We start from the raw sequence: 20,438 nt of genomic DNA, 5'->3' as shown, positions 1-20,438 counted from the left end.
TGAACACAGCACTGCAGGTGGGATCTCACAAGAACAGAGCAGAGGGGGAGAATCACCTCTCTCGACCTGCTGGTTACACTTCTCTTGATGCAGCCCAGGACATGGTTGGCGTTCTGGGCTGTGAGAGCACATCGCTGGCTCATAGTCAGTTTTCCATACACTGCTACTCTCAAGTCCTTCTCCACAGGGCTGCTCTCAATCCACTCTTCGCCCAGCCTGTATTTGTGCATGAGATCTCTGATACACACAGTGAGTACCTGTGATACAGAGATATGGCCTATAGGAACTTGTGATTATCAAATACTGGTCTAGTATTATCAGGAATTATGGAATATGATTTCCAACTGTAAAAGGGGGTTGGGGAGTAGAAAGAAGGAGGAGGGAAAAATTACAGCTTGTGAAAAATAGTAGATTAATGGCACTGAACACAGAAACGCATTTTGTGCTGATGGTCTGTAACCCAGACTCTGGTGATGTGAATTCTACCATACAAACCTGTTTTGAAAATCAGGGTTTCATTAAACTAAATACACCTTGCTAGTGCTTCTCATTCAGAATAATAACTTTTTAAAAGTTCCTGTAAGAAATAAATTGTTTTACAAAGAATGCCATCTTTGCACTTTTGAATGTTCATGAATTTTCATGCCTAGAAACTTGTAGTTTTCAACCAGCATTTCTCTGAAGTACAGTTCTTCCATAGGAAATATTCTTTTTTCCAGCCAGTTTCAGTAAGTGGATTGAGAGAGGCTGTGAAATCTCTGCCTATGGAGATATTCAGGACTCAATGGAACAAGCCCCTGAGCAACCTGATCTATTTTGGCCCTGCTTTATCTGGAGAGTTAGCCCAGATGACCCCTACAGGTCCCTTCCAACCTAAATTAGTCTGTGATTCTCTGGTTCTAAGTCTCTTGTCACACTGGGTATGCACTTCTCTGAAGACCAGTAAGAAAGTTATTACTGACCAGAAGAAAATCAGTTTTGCTATGGGTGTTCCTCCTCAAGAAATCAGTTTGAAACAATTTATTTGAATGTTAGGGGCCTCAAAGTTATCATACAATGATAACTCTGTAGGCACTGGTGCCACAGGTCAATTCCAAACACTCCATTTTTGTGTTTGCAGAGTGTTTTATCTCATTGCTGTCCCCTTGATTCCTCTGGTTTTCTTTCTTCATAATCTAGACATCACTTTCTAGCAAATTGCTCATGTCAATAGTAATTTTATTTAAATTTCCAAGGGGACCAATGTTACATTGATTTTTGTTTGCATGTTCCCATAATATATTGAGTTTACTTCTTCAAACCATTTAATGAGCCAATCCTTGAAAGTCAGTTACAACAGAAGAATGCTCCTCTCAATGAAACATTTAGAAGCTGAAGGATACTGTGTCTAAATACTAACCTAACAGAGAGAGTTTAGCAAATTCCATTTGCTGAAATATTTTCTAACTAGGATGGTGCTCATGGTATTTTTTTAGGGTATTTTGATTACCTGTTTTCTCCTTAGATTAAGTGAATGTGACATTTCATTCAATTACTCCTCCATCTGGATTTGTTTTTCTCTTTCCAATCTTGTTTTTCTCAGGCTTTCTTAGCGCTTTCCTTTATGAACACTTAACATGAGCAAACCCAAGAGAAATGGATTTCCATATTAACAATTTAGAATGATTATCTCTTTCTTCTGAAAATAACTGAACCTCACAAAGGTATTTTGATTAGATCTTCTGTTCACAAAGCTGATAAAGTAACATTACGAGAGTACAAAAGTACAAGAGTACTACAGTACTGAGTAAAAAATATTCTTTAAACATCTGTATTTATATTTGTGACAACTATATGGAAGTTTTTCGTGTTTCTGTGTGAAAATATGTAACACATAAGAAATTAAATTTACATGGAGATAGTGTTCACTTGTGAAACAACATCTCCACAAGTCATGTTACTTTGGCTGCTATATGTAGTATGTCTTAAACTACAGTGTGCTGGAAAATGCTTGTAAGCTTCCTGTTTAACAGCCATCACTAAATTAACAAGCTGTTTCTAATACATTTCCTGCATTTTTCAGATTTTATTGGTGTGACAGTACCAGAGCTTACCCTCATTTTTGAGTGAGTAGTTTGCAGGAAATTTTTAGAGTAGCAGAATCTAGTCTTGGTTTTGTGGTATCTACTTGCTAAAGTCTCATGGGAAAATAAACGATAATTTGTGAAATGTACCTATAAAGAAAAACATTGAGGCCTGATACAGAATCCATAAAAGTCAATGAAAAAAGTACAACTGAATTCACTGTCTGAAACAAGTCTCTTGGGGGCGTCTTGTTGCTATTGTATGATATCATGTTGAAATATTTTTCAGAAAGTCATCAGTGAAAGAACAGCAAGGGGTTTTTTCTTCAGTTTTTAGTACCAGAAAGTCACTTGTTCCATTACGCACTCAAACCCATTTTTTTCATGCAGCCCAATAGTACTTTGGGGACAAATATTTTTATGTGTCCATTGCTGAGGATTCCAATATTCTATTTGTTTAATGAAGTGTTAACTCTGTAGTGACGGTTGGGGTTGGTTTTTTTTTTTTTTCTGTGAGCTAAAGAAAATCATACATATGTATCTTAACTGTTGCAGCTTTCATTTCTATCACGTCACAAGCTAGTAATAATGTTTTAGCTACTCTAAGGACATGAACACTCTATAGCCGTTTCAGTGATTTCAGCATCTGTCAGAATAGTGGTGGGAAGAATCAAATAGGCATCAAAAGTATAAATGTCAGCCTCCCACCCATATAATCACTGTAGATTCCAGATGAACAACTGGAATATTTAAGAACTCCTAGTAAGTTGTGTTAATCAAGAACATTGAATACAGTACAATGTCTAAAAAGCTATGAATCATCCCTACAGTCAACTAACAGATTTCTTGCCTGGTTTTCTCAGTCTTCACACTTTCCTTTTCTCATACCCTGTATACCTTTACCCATTTCCTGGGTATTCCTCAAGCTCAGCCTGTAGTAGTTGTCACTGTTAATGGGATCCATTCAGTTGTCTAAAGCTGTATTGTATGCAATTTTATGAGAATTTCATTGATTTTCATTAGAATCTGAACAGTTTATTTTCCAGTATTAACATGTGGCTGTCTATGTTCTCATGTCATCTTCAGCTGACCCTGCTGTAGCTTTCTTGTAAAGCACTGTTTTTCCTCCTGAGTGCAGAGCTGAATTTCTGCCCTTCTTCTCTTTACTGCATTTCTCCGTTCTTTGCCAGAGAGCCTTCTGTTAGGTAACAGCTGTTCTGGTGTGCATACCCTATATAAAGCTCTCTTCATGCTACATACAACCCATAGAAAAGAAGATGGTAGCACTGTGAAGAGATCTTGCTGGCATAATCATGGCCCTCAATGTTCCTGGGCCACAAATCTGTACAATATTATGTTGTGGGTGGCATCAGATTTCCTTTTTCCTGCTGGCTTTAGTTCTAATATTCAGAATTCATGTGACCAAGCAGGAAGCTGGAGTAAGGGAAGGTGGGGGCTATGGCTCTGTAGTTGGAACTTCATTATTTGTGCATGTAGGGCAACAATGGTAAGACCACACTGTCATACAAACTTTCTTGATTGCTAGATGTGTCTCCACATATTTCCACTTCTGTGTGAGTGCAGAAAACCAGGTCAATTGGCAAAATCAGTTCCTGACTTGCCACTTCAGTTTTGATTGAAGTTCAGGACCAAACTTCCAGACCCAGATTTACTCACCAACCTTATTTCCACCCCACACTTGGGTAGCCCACAACTCCATGTCAGGCTCCCATCCAAGGCCTCTTTTCCACGCAAAGGAAATGCACATGCAGGCCAGAAAGGAGTCACAGCATGGCTTTCAGGAAACCAGAAGGAAAAGGAGTTGCCAAAATACTTCTAGAACTAGATGTGCTTGAGGAAGAATGAGAAAGTGGGAGGGGTGACAGAGGACCAGAAAAACAGGTATTCACCACTGACCATGGTTTCTTTCTTTTTTGCTTGAAAAAGTAAGCCGTGGTGGCTGTTTTGTTTTTCTTTTGCAGTCATCTCTAACAAACAGTGACATCATCTTTGTGAAGTTGCATGCCCCTTGGGAGGTCCTGGGCAAATATGCTGAACTAATGAATGTAAGAATGCCTTTCAGGTAGGTGTAGTTGTATTTTGTCTTAACCTCCAAAGTCAGGCTATACTGTAAAACTAATGTAATAATAACACCAAAATGCACATAGAAGAGCTCTTCTGTAAGAACCACGTCTTTAGAAAATATAAATGGAGTACTTAGATGCCATATTCATTGCTCTTTCTTGTTAATGCCTGCTATTGCAGTACAATACTGGTTTGAAATGAAGGTGAGCTGTAGCAGTGCAGCTGTTTTCATGGGGTATTCTATCCTTAGGCCCTTTAACCCCTTCAATGCTGGAGCCCCGTGCATACTTGTGCGCTGCTGTTTTTTAAATGGACATTTCATTGAAATCAATGGGAGGTCAAGAAGATCCAGGTACGTAAGGCAGCACAGAAGGTGCATGTCTGCTGGACGTATCTGGTATGTTCAGCACCTGTAAATTACTTGTATAGTGTGTAATTATTGAAATACAGATTATAAATAAGTATCCCATCAAACAGGAGAACAATTCAGACTATAAATGTTTTTTTCTGTGGAGAAAATAAAGAACTTCTATTAAATGCTACTGATAACCAAATTAATTCCACATTGTCATTCAGATTATTTTTATAATTTATTTGATATTATTTGCATGTTGAGCTATGAAATTTTCTGTGTAGCATATTGATTTTACTCTGCTGGTTATCGGAAGTGTTAAAATAGCATAAAGACTTCCACTGGAACTGACCAAAACCCATGAACTGAGAGGTCTTGATTCTTCTTTCAATTAGCAGGGTTTATAGATGTATGACTCCATTGATTTTAATGGAATTACTCCTGAGCAAGAAAAGGATCAGACCCAGAATATGCAGCTAGTGAGTTGGTGTCCTTTGCAGGATTTCTTCTGTTTTCTTCTCACTTAAGGATGAAAAATGTCTCCAGTATAAGACAAGCTGTAACAGTAGGAAATACAAGCTGTAACTTGCTAGGAAAAATGGATGTGAATTAAGGACAAAATTGCAATCTTATTCTGTATGTATTTAGGTTTTCATTTTCACAGCAAATCTTCAACTGTTCTTACCTGTGATTTTAGTGATAAAGAGAAAAATATAAAAGCTATCACAAGTCATTGCAAGATATTAATATTCTTTCAAAAACGTGTTCTAGCCATACAGACAGTGAGCTGGGCCAAAAGTGTACCTCCTTTGACTTCTGTGGCATTCCTTGGGATGAACCTGCCCTAGTAGGAGGACAGGGTCTCATCATTACGTACACCAGGAACACAGATTTTAGTCACTGTGAGGAGCTTGTTATTTCCTGATCTGAAGTCTCTTTTTTGAAATCTGTCTTTCGGCAGATAGCAAAGTAATATAGAAAGCGTTGAAAATACTAAAGGTTTCTTGACCTGCTTAAGGACCACAACTTCATTCTTTCCACATCCAAAGAGAGAGAATTATTACAGTATTGTTAAGAGGGAATCATGGTGATTTACTGTCTTCTGGGCAGGGTCTAAAATTTTTTAAGAGCAACAGTAGTGTTTACCATTTAAAACCAAGGACCAGCATTTTACAACATGTCCACTAGTCTAGACTGCCTGTTTCCAGGTGCCCTTGTTTAACCCCTTGTTTTAAGGGTGGCTGATTGCTTACAGCTTATGATATTTCAGGTTGGAAGTATCCAAGGTCCATGCATCAGTGAATAAAATCCTTGCTGTTTCAAAGCAGACATGCCAAAACAGTAGATAACTCTAATATTGGAAGCAAAATTCAGAAGCATTTAGCTTTGACCCTTCTCCTGCTGAGTCGAGCAAGGTAAATAGTGCTATCTTGTGTAGGAGTTGGCCAAAGGAGGCTGGCTAACATGAAATTGTTCGAAAAATTTCACTTCATTAGCACAATATGGGCACTGATATAAAAATTAATGTCAAAATATTATGCATTACTTAAATTCTAAGTGCTGAAAATTAACCTGGAATACTAACCATTTTTTTTTCTATACTTTATAAAGCATCAATGCTGTCTTATTTTAGAAAGCTCCCAACCATGCTTGCTTCCAAGGCACTAACAGCATTCCTACAGTACATTTAATATACACAAATATTCAGAATATGCATGGTGCGAGCCCTTCATTTTTCAGAAGTGGTACAATTCAGTGTTACACGGTGGAACCTCTCAGAATACACAGAAACCACCTTGATTTAGCGCTGACCTTCCGCAGATGGCAAAGTCAGGCTCTGGAGGAGGTAGCCAGACTTCAGGGAGGCACCCAGATATTCCAGTAAGGAGTATCAGTCCCAAACCCACACCAAAAAGCCCTCAGATTTTCTTAACTCTCATGAAGATGTGATCTCTCTGCTGAAGGTGATGGGTCAAATCCTGACAGCTGTGGTGGTATAGGCATTTATGAGGAGAACAAGAGCTGCCAGCAGCAGAGTGGGACAGGAGGTGGACTCCCCATTCTGCATCTCCACAGGATGGTTAGAGGGCCACTCTGCCCTGCAGGGCTGGTCAGGAAGCAAACCAAGATTGTGGTCAGCATGTGTCTGCTTGTGCACCCTTGTCCACTCGTTGCCCATGCGCACTCCCACACAGCTTATTGCACTGACAACGAAAATCAGCTGTGCTTGTATGAGGGGCAGAGGGAGTGGCTGCTTACTTGGGGGTGGGTGCAGAGCACATACTCATTTGCTTGTGTAGTCTGTTCTGTTTCATTTGTTAGCCCAATAGCAAGCCCTGGTCTCTAATGGTACTGCATGTGTTATGGTACATTGCAGCATCAGGTACTGCTTTCCTGGCTTTTCTAAGTGATTTCCCCCTTGTGTTTCACCAAATGCAGCTTTATTTATTCACTAGTGGATGTGAGATAATTTATCCATATTTGTATCAGTCCTGTAGAATTCCTGCAACAGTTTATGGACTTCTTTGAAATAGAAGCATCTTTGGGTCCCCGTCTTCACATATGACAAATAGCAGAAAAGGAGAAGACAGTGGGAAAATTATGACCTTCTAGCAATTCAAATGTCACCAGAGTCTCTGTGGCTTCCTGTCACAGTTCTGTTAATCTCTCTTTTAGTCTCTTCCTCCACCTCTTACAGGCTTCTGTCTTCAATCTCCTTTCCTTCCTTGCTAGTTCATACTGTAACTGACGATGGGTTTTCTTCTCGACTGGCTTCATTTTTGCTGTTCTTCCAGGAGAAAAATCTATTACCTGCACCGCCGATACAAGTTCATGAATAGGTGAGTACAATTCTTATGCCGGTCCAGTTTATGTTCAGTTGGACACAATAACAAAAGTAATGGTTAAGGTTAAGCTGGAAGGAAAAGCGTATTAGCTGTGTTTGATGGAAGGGTGGAGGGAATGATTAGACACTAGGACATCTACAAAAACAAATACAGAAATTGCATTTTTAAGGAACTTCAATGTGAAAGAGGTAATTAATTTTCTCAGTGTTGCCTTTTTTAGGAATAAAGAAATATTTTTCAATTGATGGAGTCTTTTAAAGAAGAATAAGTGTGTTAGTGCAAACACTGTTATCTCTTTTCATGCAGCTCATTAGGGAGTTTCTTCGGGTTAAAATACCACAGTTACAGCTTTTTTTTCGTTTCCATGTACCTTGCTTACTTATAATAGTGATGGCATTAGTAATTTTATGCTTGCTCTGTGGGGATACTTAGTACTTTGTTAGTAGATAGGAACACAATGAACCAAGTTCATCTCTGGTGTAATGTTACTGAGCTTGAGAGATGAGTATTTTTCAAGAATCTTTGAAGTGCCTTCACTCAATTATTAAATGTTTTTAGGATTATGTTTGATGCCTGGTTTATGTCTGACAATGCAATGAAAAACTTCCGATGCTGCAGTTTGTATTTTAATTTTTTTTGATACCTTGGACAATTAAATGAAAATGTCTCCAAAAAGCTAAAAAATACACAGGCTTGGCAAAGACCGGATCATATGTTGGCATTTAGTTCTATGGTGCTCTTGATACAGTTTTCAGAAGGCTCTGTGTCACTCTGAGGTCAGTGGAAATATTCCCATGAACTTCTGAGAGAGGCGTATTAAATTTGAAAAATCTGCATTTTGGAGTAAACAGCAGTATGACTTTGCAGATAACGTCAGTAGATGAACATCCATGGGAAAATAAATCACATATTATCACTCTGCTGTATAAGTGTATTAAAAAGCATTTTTTTATATTAAATTCCATCATGGTGTGCTGGTGACTTGAGAGTACCAGCATTGATCTCACATTATAGTATTTGCTACTTTATATTAGTAAGCACCAAATGGGCACTTTGTGGAGTTAAGGCATTTTACCTAGTTGGCACAGGCTAATAGATGCACACAATTCTTCTAAAGCTTGTTGATGCTCCTCCACTTTCCATCCACACTCTACAGTAAATACAATAGTAGCTGTTAACTTTGAAATTTGTCTTGATTTTAATTAAGACATGACTGCTTTGACTAAAGCAATAGATAGGAGGGAGTAGGTGAAAATTCTAATATTTATATGTGGTGTATGAAATTTTGCTTTACATTAATTTTCTTATGAGTCAGGATGCCACCTGAAGTCAGTATGGGAAGAGGTATCATCTTTTTCTGGTATTTTAGTTCCTGAGTAATGAGAACATTTGGCTAAATTAAATTTTTATGTTCAGGTCTGTAAATGCCTACTTAAGGTAGAAAAGCCATAAAAGAGGAAAACATATTCAGCTTTATTTTCATTTATGTGAAACTCAGATATACAGCTTCATTAAAAGTATCTATTTCCTCTACTCCTAGTTCAGTGAAGATTACAAGTAGATGAAGTCTTGGTCCTTTTTTTGAGCTAAGCCAAACATTATATTGACATTCAGGCAAAATTTATTTTGAAGAGGACTTCTGTTACAAGGCAAAGCCCAGACCAGGTCACTTGCAACTTGTCAATCTGACGTGGATTTTTTATATGAAAAATTCTAGTGGTCTCAAAATTTCAAATGACAAAACTTCCCTAATTCATGTTAGAGGAAAGGAGGGGTGTCAGGTACCTATACAGTACCTGCACTGTGGTTAAAAACTAAACAAAGAAAATTTCTAGCACTACAGTAAGCATAAAGCTCTGTCAAAGCTGACCCACAACTGAAAATCACTCTTGATTTTAAAATTTTCTAACTTCCTCTTTCCTTTGAAAAAAATATTCTATCCGTACCCCACTTCCTAGTGAGAAAACAGTTTATTTGAAATTATTTGAGAAAACCTTTGTCTGAGTTAAGTACAATATGTATCTTAAGAAAGAGATATTGAATAAAGACTAGACTTGGAGAGCAGAGGCAGGATTGAGGTAGAAGAGACTCAGTCTTAGAGACACTGTTGAATTAGAATGAGTTTTTTGCCTTATGAGGCTAACAAGTGTTTTTAAAGAAGGAATTTAAGAAGGATATTATCAGATCTTCCACTCTCTTCTTTCACTGTGGCTAACAGTACCCCATCACTCTATGCACTCTTGTTCTTGTGTAGGTTGATCTGCTTTCCAAACACCATTCCCCTATTTGGCTTAGTATCTAAACTTCTCCGTAAAGGAAAGTGAGGCATGAATTAGCCTTGAAGAAGTGATAAAACACAGTAGATTTTTAACACTGTGTGTCTGTGTTTATTAGCACTGACACCACTCTTTCAGCTTTTTTCTGAAAGATGCTCCTGTAGAGTACAAAGCCTGTGCTTCTGGCTGGTGTCACTAATGGAGTGAGCGGGAGGCAGTTTAAAAATTTGGTCATTTTTCTTTTTCAGGGAGATGAATAGGTTTGGTTGTTAGGGTGTTTTGTTTTGTTTTGTTTTGTTTTCCTAGGGATGGCTGTACTGTATGTTCTGGGCCTTGCAAAAAGGCTTTGCAGCCTTCTCAGATCTGTTTGCCAGCAAGCTCACTGAGCATGCCAAGTAATCTGAGCCTTGAGCATGGCAAACCAGTTAAATTCTGGGTACACTCAGTGAGAAGCCAACATGAATAATGCATTGCTCTTAAGTGGGGAAAGCACTCTGTGCCTTCCTGCATGTATGCATGGTGTGATAAACCTGCAGCTAGTGTATCTCAAATGTGCACATTGACTTGAAGGGTGAATGGGAAAGGATTTCAGATTAGCAAGGGTATTAATAGCTTAGAGAATTAAAATTATTTTAGTTAACAAATAAGCATGGAATGAGATACTATAGAAAACTCTTCTGGCCGATTCCTCTTCCCTTTTCCATACCGGAGTCACTGAGCCTGCTGAATATACAATAATGCAGAGTTTGTGGTCTTTACAGAGGAAAAACTGGAGGCCAGCAGACAGGGAATATTTCTGTAGAGAACTTCCTTTTCCCTTGTCATGCACTTGTGTCTGCACAGACTAGCTCAAGGCTGTCAGTCTGGATGCTGCAACAGGAGAGTTACAGTTGGTCAGGCCTGGGATCTGACATCTTGCCTGCACTCGGGCATTTGCAGACTACCTCCTCCTGTGCTCTGAACTGCAGGGCCAGTGCAAACACTGCCCATGAAGAGTTTATGATTAATTTAGTATAAGTCTTATGTTATGTTTGTATACACATTCCAGTTCTTCCAGACAGTCTTGATGGTACATATCCGCCCCCCTCCCCCCCAATGCTATTCCCAGAATGGGAATACATAAATGGTATCAAAACAAGTAGAGCTCATTTGGTTACAATTTTGAAATCTGTCCATGTTTAAAAGTTAGCATTAGCTTTCTTATTCAAGGTAAGAATACCTGTTAGGAGAAGGTTGAATATTCCAGGAAAAACTATATGTATTTTAAATGAAACTATGTCATAATTTCCCACACACTCAGCTGCATGGGTATGGATTACCCTCCCTCAAAAGGACTGTGCAGAGCTCACGGGATTTGTTAGTCTTAGAATTAATGTGCTGGCTTCTGCTAAAAGACTTATATTAAAAGAACAGAGCTTCATCCAGAACTGGACTTAAAGATCAAAGTATGTCAAGTCATGCCCTTTAGTTCCACTACTGCAAAGATTCATCCAGTAACTGAAGTATGTGCATAGTCCTTAATTTTTAGCCTATGATTTTTGCAGGCAGGGATCACTGATTAGGACTTGAAGGTGTTAAGAACTTCTGAGAGAGTAGACCTCATTGTGCATTCATATATCATCTTTCTTATGTGTTTTTCATTATAACACTTTAGTTTGGATTTGAATTTGGTTTAGATTGTCTTCTCCAATCAGTTCTGATTCTTCCCTTTCCCTTCATTTCGCTGTACATCTTTGCATAAGCACGCCTGCAGTTAAATCTGCTCTTTCTCCAGCTTGATCTTAGTTTGCTTTCGCCTTCTAAATGCAAGAATCTGTGGCAGTCACCTGTTAATCTATACACTGAGTATTCTGGTTTCGTAGAGGTTGTAGTATTGCAAGACATTACAATTGAACCAAATGAACAAACTAGCCTGGTTTTTATAGCATCAGTTGTGAGGTAAGAATCCATACAGAGAGCAGTAAAGGGATGCAACTTGCTGAGGTTTAGCTGCCAAAGCTCTCCATCACAGTCTCTGCTGTTCTAATGTTTATATGTCCAAAGTGTAATGTGTCAGTTAAGCCTGAAATTTAAACTAACTGAAATGCTGAGAAACAAAGGTTTAGAGAGTTGACAAAAGCTTACTGGGCTTAACAAGATTTATAGCAGTGTGTACCATCAGCATTGCTTTTCTGCTGAGACAAAATAAGAGGTTCCTCTGCTGAAAGCTGGTTATTAATAATCAGTTTCAGCATGTATAATTTGGTCTGCCTTGAAAAAGTCAAAAGACTTTGCATCTTTTCTAGTTGTAAATATTAAGTGGCCTAGTTTATCAGCATGTGTTCTTTGCAAGTGTTCTGTAATGTAATGAAAAAGTACTATCTCAAATGCTCACGCTTCTCATGTGCTGCAGGATCGAGAAACAAATAAGCAGGTTTCGAGGATGGTTACCTAGAAAGCCAATGAAACTGGACAAGGAGACACTGCCAGATCTGGAGGAGAATGACTGCTATACTGCTCCATTCAGCCAACAAAGAATCCATCAGTGAGTATTTTTTTGTATCTTAATTACAAGATGAAAACATTTATTTCTGGATTCACTTAGGAAAAAATCAATTTCTTAGTTCATGTCTTAAAGACTAGTGCCTTCAGATTAGTTCTTTGTCACAAAAAAGGGGACAGAGAGAGAGTTCTGAGAGAAGAGCATAAAGTTTGTCTACATTTCTGATAAAGGTCCAGCTCAAAGCTAAAGGAAATCAATGGAAAAGTTCATTTTAATTAGCTGGAATTTCAATTACATCCCTAAAGTAGTTAAATAGCTAATTCTCTCTTGGGTCAGAATTGCAGTTGTTCTTTGTCTCTTAAAGATGTGATTAAAACTTCTTTTTCAACATTTCTATGTCCTCAGCATAATAAAAATTAGCCCTTCTAACACTGATGCTCAAAATACACTGATACTGTGTTTCATTCCTAGTTACGACTGTAGAACAAACAGGAAAGCAGAGAATGTAGTTTTGTTTGTATTCCTATGTTTTTTATTTTTATGGAAACAAAACTGCTTAAAAATGCCAAGCATACCAATGGCACCAGTGTTGCACCAGTGTCACTAGAGAAATCATTTGGCTCCTAGAAGAAGCCTTTATTCGCTTGCAAAACACTAAACAGAAAAAGCCCCACATGACCTTCAGATCCCATGTTGATTTTCAGGGCTGTCAAATTTTGAGGAAAGAGGGTGTCTTATTGGTGGTTAGTGATATCGGAAACAATAATTGACTGACTGAGAACAAAATCACAAATAGACAGCAGTGACCAGGGTACTAACAGAAGACACAGAATGATTTCAAGACAGCTCCAAGTATAAAAATCTGAAATATTTGATTTTATCCAGGGAGAAGCCCAGTTGATGCAGTGCTCTTAAATGCCTCACTTGGAACAATTTTTCAGGGATTGGATTTATTAGCTACAATAGGAATGAATAAAATAGACCTCCTCTGCCATAAGTAGTGACTTTCCAAATACAGCAGAAAAACAAGAGCAGGTGCAGATCTCCAGGGAAATTTCAGTAGAAGTCTCTTCCTAATGCAAGTCACAAGCCAGGGTTATCTCCACTAAATGTCTGTGCCCTGAATAGTCATCAGGTTCAGAGTAGAGAGTCTTCTGATACTTGAGCAAAAAGATGGGTCAGTTATTGTGCCCTGCAAGAGGAAGAGTAGGTGCAAATTAGTTCAAAACTGAATGAACTGGGACATCTGGGTTGATAATTTTATTAATAGTAACATTAACTTCCCTTAAAATTACAACACATAAGAAAGGGTTATTTGTGCCTGGAGGGAGAATTGGCATATATGAACCAGAGTATTTTTTTCATTCTTCTGCCTTGCTCATGTTTGCATTGGTAAACCAGCAGGGGGGATTTATTAAAAACTGTGTTAGTTTCATTAATGCTCCTGCTGTTGTTTGGTACTTCTTTTGTATCACTGCAGACTTTGAAGCTCTACTCCCCATCAGACATGACATTTTCTGCTTTGCTTTCTGTATAGTCTTCCTTTCCTTTTGTGTGGTGACTGATAAAATGCTGGTTCAGCTGCCCTCCTTCTCCCAAAAGTGCTGGCTCTGACAGGGTTCTTGTACTCCCATCAAGCTCCAGCCTGTTAGCTGTGTCTGTCTTATTCTGCTTCACTAGAATTTTGAAATATAATGTCTTGTTCAATATAATGACTTGTTCAAACTCATCTAGTGAGTTGCATGCAGGCGTTTTAATTGTTCCAAAAATTTCAGCATATGTTGGTAAGCAGAGCATTTCAGGAACATCTTTAGTATGCGCTTTTAATCTTTGATTGTGGAGTGTGAGTATTAAATAATTGGAAATGTAGAGTTAAAAACAGTGATTTTTTTTCAGTGTCAGTTAACAGTCAAGAAGTGTATTATGTTGGGCTTCACTTACTTTGTACAAATTGCTGCTTACTTTGTGCAAATTGCTGCTTCTTCCAAGAAGTACATAAACATTCTGTTGAAAGACCTGTATTAAAGCCAGTAGTAAAGATACCCACCTATCCCCAAACATGGGGAAAGTATGAGTAGAAATGATTTTTTTTTTAATGTTTTTCCCAACACATATTAACTGATATAGCAAATAATGTGACTTGCCCCTTCTTTTGTCTGAGTGTTTGAGCCAGATGAGGGTTTGATCACTAAGAAAATTACTTCTCTTTCACCTCTACCCACTGCTAAGTGTAGTAATCTTCACAAGGGCAGCACTGATAATTGTCACCTACTCAGAACAGTAACACAAAAATGCTCCAAAGCTGATACAACCCTGCCTCCATATTAGATTAAAGCTTCAGGTTTTCAGTTGTCACTGTTGTATTACATAAGATCTTACTTTTTAAGGAGTAAAAAAGTTACTTATTGAATATAATTTTTTAAAAAAACTGTCAGGGCTTTTATTTAAATTTCTAACCCAGAGACCCACAATAGTGTTTTAGGAATGTGAAGATAAATAGTTACTGAAATTCTTGAGCTGCAGAAATTAACAACTGCCATCTACAATAATGTTATGATAATTTAGCTTGCAGTTTGTCAGTGGTAAGAAAAGACCATGCATTTTCATATTTGGTGTAGTTAAGGTTTTGATAAAGTGCTCTTCCCATACCATATTGCCATTACAATGCAGTTATAATGGATAATTTATAAATATTATAAATAATACTTGTGAAGTTCACATTGTCTCCAGCAAGTACATCATCTTGTAGATGGGAATAACAGTGACAGTGTCTTCCCTACTCCTGGCTTTTAGATGTGACTCTGCATCCCCTTCCATCACACAGTTGTGCTGAAACTGATTCCGACAGAACATTCACAGGACAGAGAGGGTCCCAGTACCACATCAGTGCTCAGCTGGCTGACCTCTGTGTTGTTTAAGACTTTCAACCAACACAGGGCCATTTTTTGAGGATATAAAAAGCTTGTAACATATTGAGTTCTTGAAGCCCTTGGAGAATAATAATAAATGTAAGGCTTTCAGTCCTTGTGCACTGTGTTAAGGTGGTAGCTGAAAAATGTCACTAGTGTCTGCTTTTTATCAGATCTTATGTATAGATTCTGATTTTCAAGTTTATAATATAAAAGATAAAATTTTCTTGCAAATCTGGTATCCTAACTGAGAAGAAGAGTGGGAAGTACATTAAACTGTTCTTTAACAAATAGCCACAGGAGTCTAAACCATATAATCGGTCTTTTAATTACACTAACAAGGATTTTTCTGGCTATTGTACAAGTATTTCTGGAGAGCAGGAGATGTACTTTTGCCAGTTGAATATATCAAGGATTTATGTGTTGTCATAAATCAATGTTTATCCAAGACATGCTGAACAATTGCTTAATGGCCATGTAGTAAATCATTCACAAATACAACCATCTTGGACATATACATCTCCATATACTGAGCTTTCAGATAAGTTCTCCATGTTCTCACTGTATATTTTGCCACACACCATACCTGGACGTTGCAGAATTCTTCCTGCTTTCCTGCTGTTACATGCTTTTAATTTTCTAAAATGTTGTTCCTTAAATATTAATTTGAGCTTGTCCATGTTTGATGTTTCTCCAAATATTGAAATATTGCAGTTTGGGTCTGGAACTCCTTTTTTATTCCTTTCTTCATAGCATCAGATGTTTTTTCACCTCATCAAAGAACAGACAGTTTATCTTTTTTGATCCAGCCACAGTTTTCACATCCAGATTTCCCGTCTGATAGAGCTGATGTTTGTAACGTGGTCTGAGTACAGTCTTCATTTGTGATAGCTGCTTTTAAAAACATGGAAAGACAGATGACTGACTATGCTTACCATATAGAGTCTGTGGAGGCAAATAGTTAAGACCAAAACCAGTAAGGCCTGATCAGACCTTTTTTCAATAGGAATTAATATTTTTAAAATATTCATGTACAGTGAGCATGTAGGTCAAGTTGATGGTCGTTTCCTTTCTTGAATTTTTCTTTCTTATTCAGATGGAAAAGACCCAATGTGGAGAAATGCTTGCTTTCAGGAAAAATAAGTAAAATTGTTTTAAGAGACACAGCTAACCATCTGCCTCCCCTCTGAAACAGACAAAGAAGAAAATGAAAGAATCACATTTGTAAGATGTGCCTATAACTTTTGTATCATTGCTTCAAGTTTTCTTCTAAAGGGATTATGGTATACCTTATAGGGTATATCACAAAATTGTCAGTACAATTAGACCAAAATTCATCATATTTCCTAAGTAATAGGAAATCTTCTTTTGGAGGAAAGAAGCTCTGCCTCTCTGAGACAAGCATTTTTTTTTTAATTTTCTGGAATTGTGTGGAATGCAAAATGATAATTTTCAAGATCGACTTCTGAGTAGTATCTCTCTTCTGCAGTCACAGCTTGGGAACGGCTTTATTTATGCCAAAGCATTTATTCTGAAAATTATCAGTTATAAGAATGTACAGTTCACAATATGTGAAAAATGTTTTCCATCAGACTTGATGATAATTAGTTATTTTTCTACTACATCTTAGTTATTTTATGTAGTGAGCTGCTAGTCAGTCAGGAGTCATAACAGTAGTAATTAGCTGCAGTTTCTTAGATAGTTGTATACTAGCTAGGAAAATGCTTTTAATTGCCGTTTAGAGATTTCAAACTTTATCAGGAGCTATTTTCCCCTGGTTTTTTTCTTCCAAAGGCAATAAACTCTCTGGTTAAATATTAATCTAATAAATAATTGAATAAACCCCTCAAAAATAAATAAGTATTACTTCAGTGAAAATTAGATTAAAAAATTACATGACTGGGACAGTATCTGGATTAATTAAAGAAAAATGGCCCTGCATACCAGAGATTAATGAAGTTATTCTCGTTTGTACTATGTTCCCTTGTGGTGCAGGACAAGATGTCCTGTATCTTTGTCAGATTTGCAAGATACGCATCTCTCAAGGTGGAGCTACATTTTAAAATTTCTCTGATGCTCAGATTATCCCTAATATATCTCATCCTTACTAAGATGGTCTGTGCCTGTGTCCCCCCTGAGCTGCTTCACCTCAAGATCATGGATGGGTCAGGGAGCTGCTACCACTGGAGATGAGGCACAGGGTTGCATGGATACTTACTTGTTTTGAACCAGGATAGTCGTTCTTGTGTTTAAATACATCTACAGTATAATATAAATTTATAAATGGCTTTTTATAAGCAGGGAATCATAAATATTCCTGCTCTTAAGCAAAATTTTGTGCAGCCAAACTTGGAAACACCCTGTAATGGGTTTTTTAAATTCTCTCTGTTTCTGGATTTTTGCCTGGCAAACTGAATGAAACAGGGTATCCCTGAAAAATACATAAAGCTCATTCTATCTCAGATTAATATTCCTGAGTGAACCAATTTAAATTAAGAAGTGACTGGGGTGGCAGGGTGATTTGGGGGGAAGGGCAAAGGAAGGTAGAGGAGAGATTTAGCACTTTCATGACTATTTAGCAGTTTTGAGGCTGTGATGTGCCAAATCTGAAACAGACAAAGCCACTAATACATTCTTCATCCCAAAGTGATCCTCTCTTAGGCACATGATGCGAGAAGTCCCTCCTAACCATTAATAAATATTTTCTTTTAGATAAACAAAAAAGCTGCCGCCTTACAAGTTAGGCAAAATGAAAACAAACAGGAAGTGATAATAATATACCCATTTTCAGTCAAATTAACTACACAGGTATGTGGTAATATTCTCACTGGAATACTGCAGGCTCATCTTGTTTCTATTACAGACGATGATTTTCTTTCTCTGATATTAAATGAGGTAAAAACCTGCTGTTGCCTCAGCCAACAACATCTAGCTACCTGGGAGTGCAGTCACTTGGGGATTTTTCCTGTACTAAAGAATACACTTCTCATATAGTGGTTACTACTTTGGATAATATCTGTGTTTTAGTATGTACTGCTTCCAGCAGTAGGCATTTGCTTGGAACATACCTTTTGGTATGGTGAATGTAAGACATCAAATGTTTCAGTGTCTGGGGATCCTATGGAGGAAGAGTGAACATTGATACGTGCATGCATACATACTCACTTTGTAGCTTTGTAACCAGACAATGGGTGTTCAGCCTGCAGCTGAACAGTACAGCAGAAAATAACCTTTTCCTGCCTTTCACTTCTCCAAAATAACTTCAAAAGTAAAACCCTTTTTTTTTTTTTTTAATGGGCCTTGACAAAGATTCAAGAGCTACATTTACCCACCAAGGGTTTGTACAACCTGCAAAATTGCGAGAGGATGCATGAACAGGATTAATTGGCAGTTTGTTCTTGGTTGAATTTTTATTAATTTGAGGGCCTTCTTCAGACAACAGTTAGCTTTGCTGCACTTTGTTATCCATGGAAAGATAGTTTGAAATCTCCAGTTCAGAGTTTAATTAAGAAAGCTACAAATATAATTTCAAAGCAATTAACCTTCACTGACTTTTTGTGTCACTTACAGTATGAATGTAAGAGCAATATTTTTACAATGACACTTTTTAAAGGGACTTTAATTAAGGATCAACTCTGGAACCTTTCCTGCCAGCAGTGCTCTCATTATCTTCATTGGGATTTTCCTTTTGAGTAAGAACAGCTCACACAAATAAGACTTACAGGACCAGGCTAATGGTTATTACTGTTGTGGAACAAATCACTGACTTGCTTATCTACCTATACATTAACTTCACAGGTAATAAAAATAATAGTGTATTAATCCTTACTTATTTTTTATCTTACAAATGAAGTAACAAAATAATCAAAACCTTCAATGGACTGTCTCCTAAATAAAGCCTAAACTCTTACTGAGCCTGAAAACAAGTTGTGTTGCTCTTATGAATATTCAAACCCTTGCGCATATTGAAATTCTAACGATGGCAATATAAACAGAACTGATGAGGAAACTGTTCCCTCTGAAAGTAACAAGGATTAAAAAACTCTCTAGGAAGCCTCTGCCTTATGCAGTTCATAGGTCTCTAATGTCTGATTAATGTTTATCTACACCTAGTTTGGAAAAGTCTTCAGCTCTGGCCCCTGTGAACTGAAATTTGAGAGGTGAGATCCTCCATAGAATGAGAAAGTCTTTTTCCTCTGAATTCGTCGCTGGATGCTGTAGACCATGAAATAGCCTTGATGGCTATTCTGTGAATATGGATTTGCCACCCACATTCAGAAAGAAGACAACCTGGAGCACAAAAATTTTGGAGGAGGAGATGTCCATAAAGCATGGGAGGGAAGGGTGGTGGTAGAAAGGAGTAAGTCCTACACTGAACTGCATGATTCTTACCTGACAATCCCAGCTCCTGGGATTTTTGCAGTAAATTGAAACCTCCCTGGCATTGTCCTATTTTATGTCAACCTCTAACTGGGGTGTTGTAACACATAGTTAAAACTACGTGAGATATTCTCAACCTTTGAATGCCACTCATGTCTGCCTATTTTTGTTTCCTGTGCCAGAACTCCCTGCCTCCCTGGTTATGGTGATACTGCTCTTTCTGGGGCTACTCTACAGACAATTTCACAAATTATCTGCATATTTGAGTTAAACAAAAGAAAAAACCGGTGTGGTTTTTATATTCAGAAATAGGTGAGGATTATTTTAAAACTTTACAACATGCAATTCCATCCCAAAACAATGATACTGTTACGGATAATCCAGGACATCCAGAGGGCCCATTTTGACACTTTTTTTCACCTTTGGTAAACTCTAGCATCTCTTCTGCATCCATGTCTCCATGAGTAATGTTGGAAAACAGTGAAGAACATGTTTTTGGCCTATTCTAGTCATGGTGAGTTCTCCTTCTCCTCTCCCCCTTCTGCCCTTAGATGCCTTTTACTGGCACAAGGATGGGCAGCTCTTATACTCACACATGTTTTAGGACTGCTTCAGCTAGTTCTGGAACAGGCAGAGTTCTTCATGGCAGAGTTCTTATTATACTGAGGTGTAAACATCTTCACAGACACATCTGTGTTGTTCCTTCTCAGCCACGTGAGATCAAAAGCTATTAACACATAGTTGCGAAGTTTACAAATGAATGCAAATTACTAAAGTGTTTGCTTAAACGAGTATTTCTTTTTTACGATTACATAATATTTATTTTTTGCCCTTTTTCATTCATAACTCATGAAAATAGAAGTGACTAAATGCAGAAAAACTATTAACCTACTTGTCAAGAAAAACTATATGGTGCTTTTGGAGCAAATTGTCTTAAAAGACAATTTACTTTGGGAATATTTTTTTCTATCTGCCTTTGAAGACAAACATAAGGAACTTAGAGATTGTCTTGTATGGAAAATTTGCCAGAGAATTTTGATAATAA

General features: G+C 37.6%; 1 protein-coding gene across 2 annotated transcripts in view; it reads left to right on the top strand.

Moving 5' to 3' along the window:
* ANO4 (anoctamin 4) overlaps positions 1-20,438 on the top strand; it is a 243,818-nt gene that overhangs the window by 162,061 nt on the left and 61,319 nt on the right. The window contains exons 7-10 of one of the 2 annotated variants that reach the window (XM_074902662.1): positions 4,046-4,146; positions 4,399-4,500; positions 7,296-7,340; positions 12,015-12,146. In XM_074902662.1, the coding sequence (XP_074758763.1) occupies positions 4,046-4,146; positions 4,399-4,500; positions 7,296-7,340; positions 12,015-12,146 (380 nt within the window). The remainder of the gene's footprint in view (positions 1-4,045; positions 4,147-4,398; positions 4,501-7,295; positions 7,341-12,014; positions 12,147-20,438) is intronic. The other variant, XM_074902664.1, reaches the window with a different exon arrangement.

The sequence above is a fragment of the Athene noctua genome, chromosome 3 (genome assembly GCF_965140245.1).
Source record: "Athene noctua chromosome 3, bAthNoc1.hap1.1, whole genome shotgun sequence".
Lineage (NCBI taxonomy): Eukaryota > Metazoa > Chordata > Aves > Strigiformes > Strigidae > Athene > Athene noctua.
This window is presented reverse-complemented; position numbering and strand designations above follow the sequence as displayed.